Raw genomic sequence first — 15691 nt, 5'->3', positions numbered from 1 at the left:
GTACAATTATTTAAACTGCTACATGTGTTACACACTAAGGACACACAGTAATAACATTTAGTTATGCTGTGCCTTGTCTGAGCAAATTTACTGTGTAATTATTAGATTACATTAGATTAGATACATTGTATTAATCCCATGGGGAGATTCAAATGCATACAGCAGCAGACATATAATAAACAAGAATATACTCACGGGACAAATAATACATCCAGTCAATCTATCAATAAAGAAAGAAATAAATTTAACAAGCACGTCGGGTAGAAGCATTGAATGGACTGATAGCAGCGGGCAGAAAAGACCCCCAGAGCCTCTTCTTAGCACACTGTGGTGTAATGAGCCTATCGCTAAAAGTGCTCCAGAAGAATGCTTCCTGGAGGGGGTGGAGGGGATTTTTCATGATGTGTAATAGTGACTCAGGCGCCACCGCAAGTGGCAGCCTTCCCAGCAGCTCCGTGTATGACTTTATCTTTCTACCTTTTTCTCTATTTTTCTCTATTTCACTGATCACTCCTACCACTTTCTTTTGTGTGGACTCGTTCCCTGGACACTTTTTTCTACTTTTTGTGAATTTCCCCTTGGGATTAATAAAGTATCTATCTATCTCTATCTATGATGGCATCCAAATTTTCCATCATCCACTTTTCCACAACAGCTTCAGAGTGTGTTCAGGTTTCGCCCTGTGACAGAGTAGCCTTCCTGACAAGTCTGTTCAGACATTTTGCTTTTTTCTGCTCAGGTTGCTTCCTCAGGAGACTGCAGTGTAGAAAACCACAATGGCTACTATGGTATGAAATGGTCGAACATTTCCAGCAGCTTGCTGCACACATCAAAAGACCCGAGTCTCATTAGAAAGTATTGTTTGCACTGGACCTACTTCTACAGTGTCACTTGTTGTCAGACCAGTCCAGTTTGTTTTTTATGTAAACCCCCAGGTACTTATAGCTCAGCATACATCCACAACCTCCTTTTCCTGAATAGTGACTGGTCTCAGAGGCTTCTTGGCATGTTGGAAGTCCACCACCAGTTCTTTTGTATTGCTGATATTGAGTTCAGGTTGTTGTTCTTGCACACAGACAAAGCCCTTCCCAACTTTCCTGCACTCTGACTCATCTCCATTATTAATGCAGCCTAAGATAGATGAAGCATCTGAAAGTTTTTGCAGATGACAAGCGCTGGTATTGTGCTGGAAGTTTGCAGTGCAGGAATGGAGAAAGGACAGCTCCCTGTGGTGCTCCAGTATTACACACCACCATTTCTGACACCCAGTTTAAAAGGAAATAATGTATAGTGTTACTGAATTTCTTTTTAAATTTTAAAATAACAAAAATAAAGCAGAAATGATATGGTGAAGCAGAGCATCTCCAAAAACCTTGGTTTGATATCTGATCCAGTAACAGTATGTGTGTAGTTTTAGGCATAAAAAGACATTTTTGCAGGCAGTCTTATTGTTATTGGGATTCCACAAAGCCATTTATTTTAGTATTATTGGCCAGTCCAAATCAACTTTTTATGAATGAGTTTATGTGCATATACTATATGTGTGTCTTGATTCCACAAAATTCTCAACAGGAGTGGCAGGTGGGAGCCAAGGAACATTTGAACATTTTGAAGATGCACATTAAAATCAGTATCATAGCTGAATTTAATGTATTCAACAGTAAAATGGATGGCTGATGGCAATAATGCTTACCATTAATCAACCTGGCCAATTACGTTAATTCAATAACTAAATTCTTGATTTGATATTCTGCACCATTTACATTGCAAAATTAATGACCACTATAGCATGAATTCAAATGATCATCAGATTATGTTATTGTACTTAACTGTACATTTAATCACAAGTGCTAAATTGTGCTAAAGTACTGAAAATATTCAGAGGCAAACCCTAATAAAAAGAAGCCATATTTAATTCTGTTTGCACTTTGTCTTGAACAAACCAAACAACATGTGTGGTACATCCCTCCCATAAGCACAATATTCCATTGTTTTAGTTTTAATCTCCTGTTTGTATTTTTTAGCCATATTCATAGTCATAAATTAATTTGTTTGTTGCTCAATATAACGTTATTCTTCTTTTATTTTTGCACTCCTAAATTATTCTGACTTTCATCACTCATTGTATATAGTTAATGAGTCTTTATAAGCTTTAAAACTGGAAATCTACACTCACAAGCTGCAGAACTATTGTGTAAACCAAATGCAACCTTACAAAGTTTAAACGACAACTCTGTCAGATCAAGTAAACGTGTTTTAAAGCCACTGTTCTTTTTTCTTCTTAAGTATTCTCTGCTCTGCTTTGTATTTTTATTTTTTCTCTGCCTCGGTCTCTTTGTGCTTCCTTTCTTCTCCCTTCCCTATTGTCTACTTTGCAAAAAAACCCCAGTATATGTTAAAAAGTATAATTTTCTTTCTTTTTCTTACTTGTTTTAGCATTTATCTGTATAAATTAATCATATTAATCCTTACATATGCACATCAACATTCACTGCAAATACATGATTTCTAACTTCACTGTCATTTAATATCGATTTAAACTTTTGAATAAGAAGGAACTTGTTACTAGCTTTAGATCTCAAGTCAACTTTAAAATATGGAACATTGTTGGTATCTGGCTAAATATCAATGATGTTTAACATCTACAGGCTACAAACTGCAAACTACAAACTCATTGCAGCATATCAGATTCAGGGAACAAAAAGCTTACTTGGCCGCCTAGCATCGCAAATACTTTGGCAAGGGTAACAATGGCAAAAAAACTATCTGAGTCAGATTATAATAACCTTAAAGGGAACAAAGTTTAACAAGACGACAAAACAGATTTGTGAAAGAAGTACTCACCTGTAAAAACTGCACATCTAGAAGTTTTCACCAGGCATGGAACTTGTCTGCTAAACTTGAAATGCAATGAGAAAGTGGGGGAGAGAGAAAAATGAATGTCACCCTCCTAAAAATTCGGCATGTAAAGTGTAATTATAGTTCCATGAGTAGTCTATTATCAGAGGAAAAATTAAGTTTGAAAGTTGGGAAGACGTGGGGGCAAAATTCTTTTGGGGAGTGTTTCCTTAGGAGGCATTAGCTCTCTTGGAAATGTGTTCTTTTGAAATTGCGACACATTAAGTAACTAAATAATATAGTAATATGACAGAAAAGGCGATATCCCTCCCATCGTGATTACGGCGGTACGAGAATTACATGAGAAACATATACTTTAGCTTACATTTACTGACGGTTGACGCAGTTACAGACGGGAAGCATATGACAAAGACTTTATCCAGGTGGGAATCTGGATCAACACAGTCTGCCATTTTTCGTCCCCATGCTGGGAGGGTTTTCGGAACTTTGCCGACACGTGCTTCAAAAGGTCTGGCTGTTGTCCAAGCCTTTAAATAATGTCTGCTACACTTGCTGGTCTTCTCTGGTTTCCACACAAGGTCAGGAAAGATGTAACCCCATCTCCAATAAGAATAGGACCATGATCACTGCAGTTCTTATTCTCCCAACAAGGAAAGGTTTTGCACTGACAGAGGACAGAAATACACTATTCTGTGTTTCGGCTGACTATACAATCCTCCAGTTGTCTTTGGCTATCTAGTCTATGCTTGGCTAGCAATTCTAAATGCTGAGCTGCTGTGTGCCAAACTTAGCATGCACATGTGAATGAAACTCATAACAGTATTGTCTAGATATAGTGACATAAATATTAAAGAAAAATGTATTATAACAGGGAGTAGGGACCATTGCACCCCCCACCCCCCGAGTTGCTCCAGTGCCTGTGATGAACTATTACTCCACTTGATGACAGCTTGTGTCCATTTCTTTTCTCTTCTGTCTCAATTTGGCTACCATAGCAGTAATCAAACTTTACACCAATCACAGCAAATTTAGAAGCTTTCCCACATCTATATAAAGTGAGCACAGTCATTTGAAAGCTGTCAGGACCAAATTAAACCTTAATGTACAACATGAGTTAAGGAAAGGGGTGGCTAGAAGGAATCAATGAAATTTCTACTGTTTACTGTGGTGAAATTCCTTTGGTAGGATAGGTGCTATAAAACTTTTTAGGATGGAGGAATACCACAGAGAGCAAAGAAAAAGACAAATGAGAAAGAAATTACTATTACTGAAACTAAGCAGAAAGGTAGGAGAAGGACAGCAAGATTGAAATGATCAAACCAAAAAAACACAATGGGAAGCATTGAGATAGAAAAATGGATTTGTTTTGAAAGAAGCAATCTAAGAAGCCACAAAGATGCAAGTGTTAGGAGTTATCTTTCTTTCTGTCTGCATTATGGCTTGGCAAGAAGATGTCTAAATGCCTTTTAAGATTTTCTGTCAATTGGTGAGTACATTGACGCAATTTTGTTTTTAAATAAATCACCTTAAAATGAATAGTGACTCACTAAGTTATTGAAATTGAAGCACTTATGTTTTTTGTAACCTGTGCAGTTCCTTTCAAAATGATGGAGAATCAAATTTAAATAGTACTATGTTAACATTTATTCATGAATTTCTTTCTTAATGTAAACATTTAATAGTAAAGGAATCTTAATCTTTTGTCAGAGATACATTACATCTGTTGACTTAGTATACTGAATTTGGATGAATAGCTTTATTCAAAGTAATCTTAAAAAAAAGGTTGCTAAAAAAAAAAACTTTAGTACAGACTATTCAAATAAACATTAGTGTTCTTCTGATAGTCATTTTTGGACTGAAATATATATTGTGTTTATTGATGTTTTGTATATATAATAATAAAACAAGTAATGGCATTACATTTTCTGCAGCTGTGGCATAGAAAACAAAATAAAAATTAGAGAACAAATTGAGAATAAATATTTAATAAAACAGATCAGAAGCTCTTTATATATTTGAAATGTATGTATTTGGTTAAAAAAAAAAAAAGAAATTTTAGCAGTTACGCTATTCATATTTAAAGTGTTAGAAGGTGTCATGCAAGCATGATTGTGGATCACCCTCAGGCTATGTGGTAACACCCCAAGTCCAGAGGGGGCGCTGTCGCTAATCATGTCTTCTCCTATTCCTCCCACAGCTCAAAGAAGGCAACCACAGAGGGTGCTTTCCAGTTTCTGAACTATGTATTATGGGTTTGGCAGAAGGAGGCGTCACTCTGCAAGCGAAGAATGACTCAGATAGAGCTCTTGTAATATTGCAAAAACACAAAGCCCACAGGGGCTATTTTGTTTTGTTTAATTTGTTGCCTCCACACCATTGGGCATTTGCATTTTTCATTAAGAAACAAAGAAGTAAATGGAGATTAGCACCCCAACATTTCCTTGTCTGAGACTTGTAAGACTTGTAACCCTTTCGTCCATAAAGGGTAATGTATAGACATACTAGACTACTGACATGTATCAAAGTGTAAAATAATTCATTTCCTTTATCTTCTACATATCTAAATTTTATATTTTTAATGCTCCACCTAAAAGGAAAATGAATCAGTAATGCAGTGCAGAATTTCTAAGCAGATGCTAAAAATTGATTTTTATAGCTTTGCCTTTACTAAAAATTGCACATGAAGCCTATCAAGCTTTGTTTAAAATACAGCATAGTAAAAATGCAGCTAAATTAACTAAGAATATTACCTTAGAAAAGCTCTTTATTATATAACAATATGTTAAGGGGGGTTTGTGCACATTCAAGTGACCTGAAAACTGTCATTCTATTTTAAGTTGATTTTTTGCATGGAGATTTTAAACAAAGCATTCATGTTTCCCAATTAAAGACTCTACACAAAAAAAGTCTTGTTCATTAAGTTTATTGATATTTTTTTTTTTGCTGTAAAAATCTGTACACATCAAGGTTTCACACTCTTACTTACTTTATGCTTTAGATTTTTTCAAATAAACAAATATCAGCTTTTCTTTTTAAACATAACACTTATATTTACTTTTAAATACCCTGAGTAAATGAAAAGACCTTGTGCATTTTTGTAACATTTCACACCACAGCAGCATTTGCTCAAGCAGTGGAGCACCACATTCTACGTTTTTTTTTTTTACAAATGCATGAATACATTGATCAGGACAGCAGATTAAGTTAACCAAGAGCATGTAGGTGGGACAACTGTCGTGGGAAAGAGCTAGATTATTAAATAACATATTTACATATTTGTTTCTCACTAGTTTTCAGCATGTCATGTGGCACAGTATTCTGAATAATCACAGTAATATGAATTTCTTTAGCTTAAGTGTAATGATATGGTATAAAGGAAAGCTCATAAATTATTTAAATGCATAAAAATAAATAAATTGCTCTGTGAGGTTTGCTGATTAGGCACAGTATAGTAAGTATTCAATTTCCTAAAGGACAAGGTCTGGCCGCTCTGCAAGTTTCAGAGCCTCGTGCATTCCTGCTGCTGACAGTTTACGGTTAATGTTTCTGTATTTGCATTGCAGCAGGTTCCGGTAGGTGGTTCGCAGGTCTCGGTTGAAAAAGGCATAAATAAAAGGGTTAAAAAGAGAGTTGGCATAACCCAGCCAAAGAAATGTCCTTTCCACCCAAAGTGGGATGCAACTGCATTCAATGCCACAAATGAATGGTCTGGCTGTGGAAAGAAGGAAGAAAGGCAGCCAACATACTGTAAAAGCCCCCACAATAATACCCAAGGTGGTAGCAGCTTTCTGTTCTCTTTTAAAAATGGAAATGTTTTTTCTGTCATGTTTGAGGAGCCGTGAAAAATTGGTGCAATCTTCCGACTCCTTGTGTATTTTAATAACTCCAGTTACACAGTCAATGCCACCCTCCTCTGGACGTGGAAAGCCAGAAAATGTGTGCTTGGCAGCACTCTTCTTGGCAGCTTTGTATATCCGGTAATACATCATCAACATAACTGACATGGGGATATAAAATGCCACAGCTGTGGAGTAAATGGTGTAGCCAAAGTCTTGACTGATTAAACATACTTGGTTGTCATTCACATTCTGGGCCCATCCAAACAATGGTGGCAGAGTAATGGAGGCAGATAGCAACCAAACACACAAAATCATTTTGGCCATACATCTTCCATTTTGTCGAACAGGATATGTCAGTGGCCTTGTAATTCCCAGATACCTAAAACACAACAAAAAATATGGTTAACTATTCAGTCTCTAAGAAATGAGCCTATCGATATGTTACATGGTGTTAATAAGCAGGATTTATCTTTCTACATTTACATCGACTGGTATGAAATTTTTAGACCTGCTATCATGCATAACCAAAATGTAAATATATATATATACATATATATATATATATATGTACCTATTAAAATTATTCATCCCTTAGACATTTTTACATTTCATTATTATAGAACATTAAATCACAATGCAATTAATTTGACTTTTTTGGCATTGGTCAACAATGTCAACTTCGTTTCAAAGTGAAAGCAGATCTTTGCAGAGTGGTTTTAATTATTTACAAATATAAAATAGGGAATTATGGATTGTATAAGTATTGACCCCAACACATTCTCAGCTAGATTGATATCTGGACTCTGCCTATCCCACTCTAGGAGATTTACATCTGTGTTTTTAAGCCATTCCTGAGTAGCTTTATTTTTATATTTGGGGTCACTGATTTGCCTGGAAAAAAATCTTATCCCAAGGCTCGGGACTCTTCCAAACTAGTGCATGTCAGGTCTTCCTCCAGGATTCCTTGTAATTTGCTGTATTGACTTTATCCTTTACCTTTCACAACTCTTCCGGTGCCTGCTGTAGAGAAGAATCCCCAGAGCATGATGCTGTCACCACCATGGCTCATGATGGGGATTGCATGTTTTTTGATAATATGGAGCTGACTCTGGAATCTCCCATACACCTGACGACAAATTCTCCAGTGCACATTTTTTAACAGTGCCTTTCTCTTTCCCACTATCCCATAAACTTGCGACTAGTGAAACACCCAGAAAATAGTTGTATGCTGTCTTTCCAGTCTTTCTGCTGTAGCTTATCACAGATCTCCCTCACTAGTCTTCTTCTTGCACAGTTACTCAGTATTTTAGGAACAGCCTGCTGTAAGTAGATATACAGCTTTGCCATACTATTTCCATTTCCTAATGAGTGATTTAATTGGACTTTAACAAATGATCAGTAACTTGGATATTACTTGTGAGTTTTAATTAGATTGATTAATCATTAGTCTTACCTTCAGCAATACTGATAATTTACAAAATACTTCAGCAAGATTCCTACTTCATTTAACTTATCCTTCTCTGTTGTAGGAAGTGGTTCTTCTACTTATATTATTGGACTTATGTATACACTCTCGTTTTAAGCAACAAAATAATGAAATTTATTATTTAAACACAAGGATTCTAGAAATATGATAAATGCATATATATGTTAACATAAATAGTTTTACAATAATTAGCTTTACAATATATTGTGTGTAATTGCTACTTTTGTTGCTAACCTGGGTTCAAGTGGAGGATTCGTTACGCACTGGAGTGCATTCTTTCTCCTTTCTTGACAGTCCCTTGTCCATGGTATGCTTTGCCTTCTGCTGTATTCTCTGCAACTTCATGGGGAGAAGCATCAGTCTTTCTGGCACAAGACTTCAGATGCTGGTTTCCTTCTTGAAGTAATAGCTGCTCCTCAGCAGATAGGATTCAGTGCTTAGCTTGGCGCACTGGATCTCAACCTTCATGTCTACAGAATGGAAGAATGTTTCACCTGTCCAGCTCTCAAGTAAAAGAGCAGAGCATAGCTTGTGATTGTGTTGTGTTGCCAGACTACATCTCCCAGCATTCTCTGCTGGTTCTCAAATGAGTGGTGATACGGAAGGCTGCTGGCATCTCGTGTTCTAGAGGAATAACATCCCCAGCAACATTTTCCGGTGGGCTGTCTGTCCATCCACTCCAGCCATCACTTCTGGGTCTGGCTCCTTCCTCTCGCCTGGTTGGGATACCCATCTGCCTGCTTGGAGCCTCCCATACAATAAGGAACTATCCCATTTTCTGGTTGGATGCCCGTCCAACCACTGTGGCTTTTACAATTTGTATTTAATCTAGATCATTATGCACAAATCTGCTTTTCACTTTGACATTAAAGAGTCTATTTATGTTGATCAGTGCCAAAAAAAAACAAATCAAATTAACTGCGATTCAATGTTGTATACAATAAAATGCAAAACCTTTTAAATTGAATAAATTTCATAAACACTGTAGTTGAATATGCAACTTCTCTTTGTCAAAGGTAAATATAAGTATGTTCATTTGAGAGGATAATTTCAAGCATACCTGAAAATTAAGGAACTTTTGGAAATAACTCAGAAAGAAAACAATAAGAGTCACAAACCAGGAGGCTTATAAAATTATTCAGTATGAACAAAAATCAGCACAACACATTGTACTAAATTAATTTAAATTAATGAATTTAATGAATTACATTACACACATTAGTTTTAAACCACAAGGATGTCTGTTCAGTTTGTTACTCTAAACTAATTGTGTGACCATTAACAACTCACTTGACTTGCTCTGCGTCAGTTGTAAAAAAAAAAAATGTGCAAGCAATTCTAATTTAGCCTAATGTTGCAAGTTATTTTTGATAAAATCTTTCACCAATTGTAAAAAAGTAATAATGAATACACCACAATATCAATTAGCATTATTATACTAATAGATAGATAGATAGATAGATAGATAGATAGATAGATAGATAGATAGATAGATAGATAGATAGATAGATAGATAGATAGATAGATAGATAGATAGATAGATAGATAGATGTGTATGTAGCAAAGTACAGGGCTGCTTAGTGTCTAACACTACTGTGTTAGGCTCCAACCTTGCTATAGAATATAGTGTGTTAAGAAGATGGATGTATTTGTGAAAAGTGATAATATAATTTTTAAAAACAGGACATACTACAACATTTTAATTATTTTTAGCTTTCATCATGTGCTATATTTTGTTTGGAGTGAAGTTTAATTAACAATAGACATAAAATTAGCATCAATGAGGAATGTGCTTATGTACAGAACAGTCTGTGTGTTCCATATGTACTAGTGAGGTCTACATGTATGGTGTATAAACATAAATAACAAAATGAGGAAGGAGAACAAGAGAGAGTTGTTAGAGAAATAATTTTATGATGAAGGAAAGATGAGGACATATGCCATATTGTTGCAAGAGTCTTAAATGCCATGAAAGAGGAAAGCAAAAGATTTAAATATCACCCTTGGTGATATTCATTTATTACCAGTGAACAACAGAATAACTTGTGTAATTTTTATAAAGTCCTAAGAGCATATCACTTAAAACAAAAATGCTTAAAATGGTTTATTTCAGCAGCTTGCTGTTTAAAAATTATTTGCAACACAGAGTAACAGCTGTATGGTAGATCATAAAATGACCAATTTCATATTTTGTAATTAATTGCAACAATAGAAAATACATCAGTTTGTACAAGTGTAATCATTAAAAAATGCATTTGATACGTGATTGGCCTTTGCCCCAAGCTGACTACAGTTAGCACTAAGAGTATCTGAAATTATTTTCATAAGGTGCGTTACACTGACAAATGGGGACATTTCACTTAAGATGAATTCCCTTACGGATTTTATCTTTATACATCATGAAAAATTGTCTACTCCAGTCAGGGACAAGATCATAAAGGTTCAAAAAATAACTCTCCGCAATCATTAATGCTTGATCTGAAAGCTTTTTCTTATCATGTGTGTCACTTTTACATTGTAAGGCACTTGTAATCAATTACTAAAGTTCACTTGAGCTTGCATAAAAAATAGCTCTGCTTAAAAGAAAGGACAAGATATCTCCATGCATGCAAGGCCTTTTGTGTTTCAAGGCTCTTTCAGTAAAAACACTGTAATCCTTTATCTTTTAACTATTACCAAAGCATGAGACTTTAAGTTAGACCAAAATCCAAGTAACAAACTACCATAATTGTATTTTATTTATTTATTTATTTTTAACTTTATTTAGTTTATTAAAAGCATTTAATGTTCCATAAAATCAAGTCAAAGTTAACAAAACTTAATTCAACTCAACCCCACCAATGACAAGGAGAGGAAAGCCAACAGCCAGAGTAAAACTGTGACAGCAGTAAAGAGAGAAAGAAGTCCTTCTCCTCAATTTAAATGCTTATTCTAAAATATTATTGATTAGATCCTGCCAGGTTTTTAAAGTGTTTTGAACAGATCCTCTAAGTGAGAATTTGATTTTTTCCAATTTCAAATAGTATATAATATCAGATTACTCACTGACTTAAAAGAGATGGACTAGGACTCTTCCAGTTGAGCAAGATGAGTCTATAGATCTACCATAGTTTTAACAAACAATGTACCTGACATTTGAAAACAAAATAAAAACTATCTGGAAATGTGATGAATTCTGCTGTCATAAGTATAATGTTTTCTTTTAGCAAAATTTTGCCCCATGTTTTAAACATGAATGAAGCTGGCTCATATTCAGCGATGCAATCCAACTTCTGAATCATGTCAGTTAGCAGCCAAAGATTGAATGTCATCTGTTTATGCAAACAGGGCTTCTTCAAAAAATACATACTCTAGTTTATTAAAATGTTAGGTTTATTAAGGTCACCTTAACCACTTTTGAAGAATAAAAATTATAAAGTATGGTCTACAGACAATGTATAACTCTTATTACTGCTGTACATTTTAAAGCACATATATACACCTTCTGCTTAATTGTCATGACAGCTAAACTACTGTTAAAAATGTATTTTTGGTCATGTTGTCCAAGTGAAGATTTCTAACTACTCAGTAGCTGACAAATTCTCAGGTCTGTGAAGGGCTAATGATAATAGAGTTTACTCCATTTTAATTTATACAGTGTGCCATAATAGAAGCTTCACTATCCATTTAAATGCAATGAATGTAACTACTGAACTAAAGGTTTTTTATTCATTATTAATTAAAATAAACTTTAAATGGTCAATTCTGAAAGTCACATTTGAAAAGGGATACAAGAAAGCAGGTTGAAGAAGTGATTGAATGCAATGTATCAAAGAGAAAAACTTCGCTGAATGGAACAGGGACTCCATCATTACAGATAACAAAACCTTACTGTTAGTAGCAGAATGTGCATTAGGGCTTATAGGAGATTTTCATGTTCCTCTTACGTGTTCTCTCTTTTTTTGTGCAGTTATGACATTTTAGCCACACTCTTTTACACATATTAATTTGCAGTACTTACGTAAAGAAAAAGAAATTCTATTAATATTGTCTGAATGTTTTGAAATCCTATATACTGTTACTTCCAAATATCATGTTTATGTCATGTCATATCATGTTTAGATTAATATGTTAATTATTATTCTTAATATTGAAACAGAAAGCTTAATTTTTTAGATGAAAAGACAGATGGTACAAATTAATCTCATAAATATGCAGAATATAAAGACATTTCTACACTGTGTTGTAATTTTCACTTGAAAACATAATTGTTTAATTATGATACATTTAGGAGTAATAATTAATTTGAGCTTAGTCTTATATTTAAAATTTGATTTAAAAAAGCGTACTATATAAGACACAATTATTTACAATATGCTCATAATCTGTTTAATGTAAACAAGAGAAGGCATGTAAGGAGGCAACCAACCATACACTCTTAAAAATGAAGGTGCCAGAGTGACTCTTCAGTGATAGTATAGGCGATCCATTTTTGGTTCCCAAAAGACCCATGAACATGACGGTTCTTGAAAGACCCTTTATTTATTTTGATTTGTAACAGGATCCATACATTAAATAACCATGAATAGATGGCAACAGATTTGTGAAATGGGTCATGAGTTTTAAAGGACTCTCTCTGCATACGTCCAGTAACACAAGCTAAGCGCAGGTTTTCTTCATTTCTTAGTGTCCTGTAGCACGCCATACTTTGAAGATTTTTTTCCCCTACATATTAGGAAGATTTTCAAAGCATAAAGAACTAACTTTATATGCAAAGAAACCTGTCCCACAATGAAATGGTGTTTAGTGAAGCAATTTAGCAACAAGGAGCCACACAACCTAGTAAAGAATCATATAGTGCAATTAAAGACCTCGTATTTGTAAGAGTGTAGACAGATAGACAGACTCTAAAAACAATTTGTTAATTTGTTTCCTTATACAGCCAGGACCTTTATTAAACTAGGTGAGCTGAAATGCTATACTAAAGTCTAGTATTTGCTTAAATGTATATTTGTTTTTATTCTCAGTAAGTGGAATTCAGATCCTGATGTCTTCCAGTAATATCAATACATTTGGAACAACACAAAGCACTGGGAAAAAAGAAAAATAAAGATTTCGAAGAATACTTAATTACTAATACATTTGTATTTTTTATAGAATGATATATAAGGTCATGGTTTGAATTTATTTGGATATCATTTACCGCTAAAAAGAAAAGAAACCAAAACTCAAATATTAGGTAATGCACTCTTTACATCATGCACTGTGTATGAAATATTTTCATTGTCATGTGCTTAATTAACGGTACTACGGCAACGGCTGCTTCAAGAACTGCATTGCCTAACACCTAAATTACATCCGCCTTTAAACCGACACGCTGCTGCCACGGTTAGCGCTTTCGCCACACAAATTAAACCTACTGTGTGGTGTAGGCACGTTTTCCTCATATCTGCAAGAAGTATTTATTGAGTACTTACACCGATTTTCCATCCATATCCACAAAGACGTGCAAACTCGGATGACTGGCGACCTTAAACCGGTCCCGGCATGAGTGTGCTTGTCCTTGTGTCCTGCGATAGACACGCGAGCTGGCCGCAGCTGTTTCATTTTCCACCCAGCGCCACCAGAATATGCTCCAGGCTCCAGCCCAGCCCTCTGAACTGGACTGATGAGGGCATACTTTCTGTGTGTATGTATATTTCAGGCATTTGGACAGTAGAATGAACATTTGTTTGTGGATTTTTTTAACATAGTAGTGCTCATTGACGGTCGACTTTACATCCGAATCAAGCTAAATAAATATTTATTTACTTATATAGTTTCATACAAATAAAAAAAAATAACCCATTCAGTCAGCTTTGTAGACTGCATATCTGCGTATCTGACGCTTTTCGGAGAACTTTATCGGTACCATGGACAGCTCCACAACCGGAAGAAATGAGTGTTTCATTTGCAACTTCTACGCATCCGGACAAAAATCTATGTGGTTAACTAACCGTTCCTGTAACATTTAGCTATTTGCCAGTTCATTTCCAGCACCGAGAAATGTGATTCCTTCACTTGTATTTACTTTTTTTAAGAAAGAAAGAAAGAAAGAAAGAAAGAAAGAAAGAAAGAAAGAAAGAAAGAAAGAAAGTCGTATATCAAGTGCACTATTTGATCCTCAGTGGCATATTTGAGTATGAAATTATTTGAAACATTTGCTTTTGGCTACTCACCTGTCTATGCTTATAACACAGAGAGTCATAATAGATGCCGTGCAGCACATAACATCCATGGCGATGAAAACATTGCAGAAGAACTGTCCGAATATCCACTGACCCCCGATAAGGTCCGTAACACTGACAAAGGGCATAACCGCCACGGCTACTGAGAGATCAGCCAGAGCGAGAGACACAATCAGATAATTCGAAGGCTGCCTTAGTTTTTTAACGAAGCATACTGAAATCACCACTAAGCAGTTCCCAGCAACTGTTAGCAAAGTAAGCATCGTAAGGATGCCCCCTATTACCACTTTTTCGATGTTTCCATAGTTCAAAATCTGCTCCCCACACCGAGTATCGTTGGCAGGTGACGGGCTGGGAGTCGGTAATACACTGGGAGAGGCTTCTTGTACAATCATAAGCAAATGGGAATCCAGTGATCCTGAAATCATTCTAGATGTACTGAAATCTCTTGGAAGTTCTTCTATCATGTAGTTTCGACTCTTCCCATAAATGTAACTGTTATTGATGTCTATGACCATCTTGAATGCCCTGGTCCATGAAGGCAGCTTAACTCTGCTGACAGACCCTGTTAATGTGCAACTGGCCCAATAGTCCTGCATTGGATTCTTGACAGGAAAAGCGCTAAAGAAGGGACCGAATGCTCATCCGGGCTGTACTGCAAAACAGTTCTCATGGTTTCTGTTAAAAATGTATATCAAGAGCGTATGTCATCTTGAAATGATTAAAGCCCCCTTTAAGCAGACGTTTGTTCAGTCAATGCCCCGTCTCCTGAAGAGCAAAGCTCTCCGTGGGCAAAGAAAGTATCAAACTGTGGTTATGTACTTCTGTCTCTTTAAGTCATCATGCACGTCATGGATGGCAAAGGCATCGACAATGAGATTTAACTCTTTTAAGGCTCAGGAGACCCATCAGTATACGGCATTCATCTATTCATAGTACACACCCGCTGTTTCATATACTTTTCCACCAGTTTATCTGAGATTTCATGCAATACCGTTTAAATATCCATGCCTAAACATGAGCAACCATTCAGTAATTTAAATGCTGTCTGTAATGCCCTGGCGCTTTATCAGCTGATAGTTAAACGTGAAGTACGAGGATTATCTTTTTGTGTTTAGATTAATAATCGTCGAAAGATGTTTAATATTTCTACGATTGTGCAGTTATACAAGTCCACTTTATATAAAACAAAAAACAACCTAATGAAAAAAAATATATATTGCAAAGTCGACTCCCAACAAAGAATGGAGGTATCTGACGAGTTATGTTTCAATGGAAATGTTCTAACCCACTTATCCAGC

At 35.5% G+C, this 15691-nt stretch overlaps 1 protein-coding gene across 1 annotated transcript; it reads right to left on the bottom strand.

The window, feature by feature from the left end:
- Positions 1–5766: 5766 nt before the first annotated feature.
- Positions 5767–15691, bottom strand: LOC120540777 (5-hydroxytryptamine receptor 7-like). The gene is made up of 2 exons (XM_039771840.1): positions 14382–15691; positions 5767–7077 (listed from the first exon to the last, which is right to left on the bottom strand). The coding sequence occupies exons 1-2, from the start codon at positions 14987–14989 to the stop codon at positions 6327–6329; spliced, it is 1359 nt and encodes a 452-aa protein (XP_039627774.1). The 5' UTR covers positions 14990–15691; the 3' UTR covers positions 5767–6326.

The sequence above is a fragment of the Polypterus senegalus genome, chromosome 1, assembly GCF_016835505.1.
Source record: "Polypterus senegalus isolate Bchr_013 chromosome 1, ASM1683550v1, whole genome shotgun sequence".
Lineage (NCBI taxonomy): Eukaryota > Metazoa > Chordata > Cladistia > Polypteriformes > Polypteridae > Polypterus > Polypterus senegalus.
This window is presented reverse-complemented; position numbering and strand designations above follow the sequence as displayed.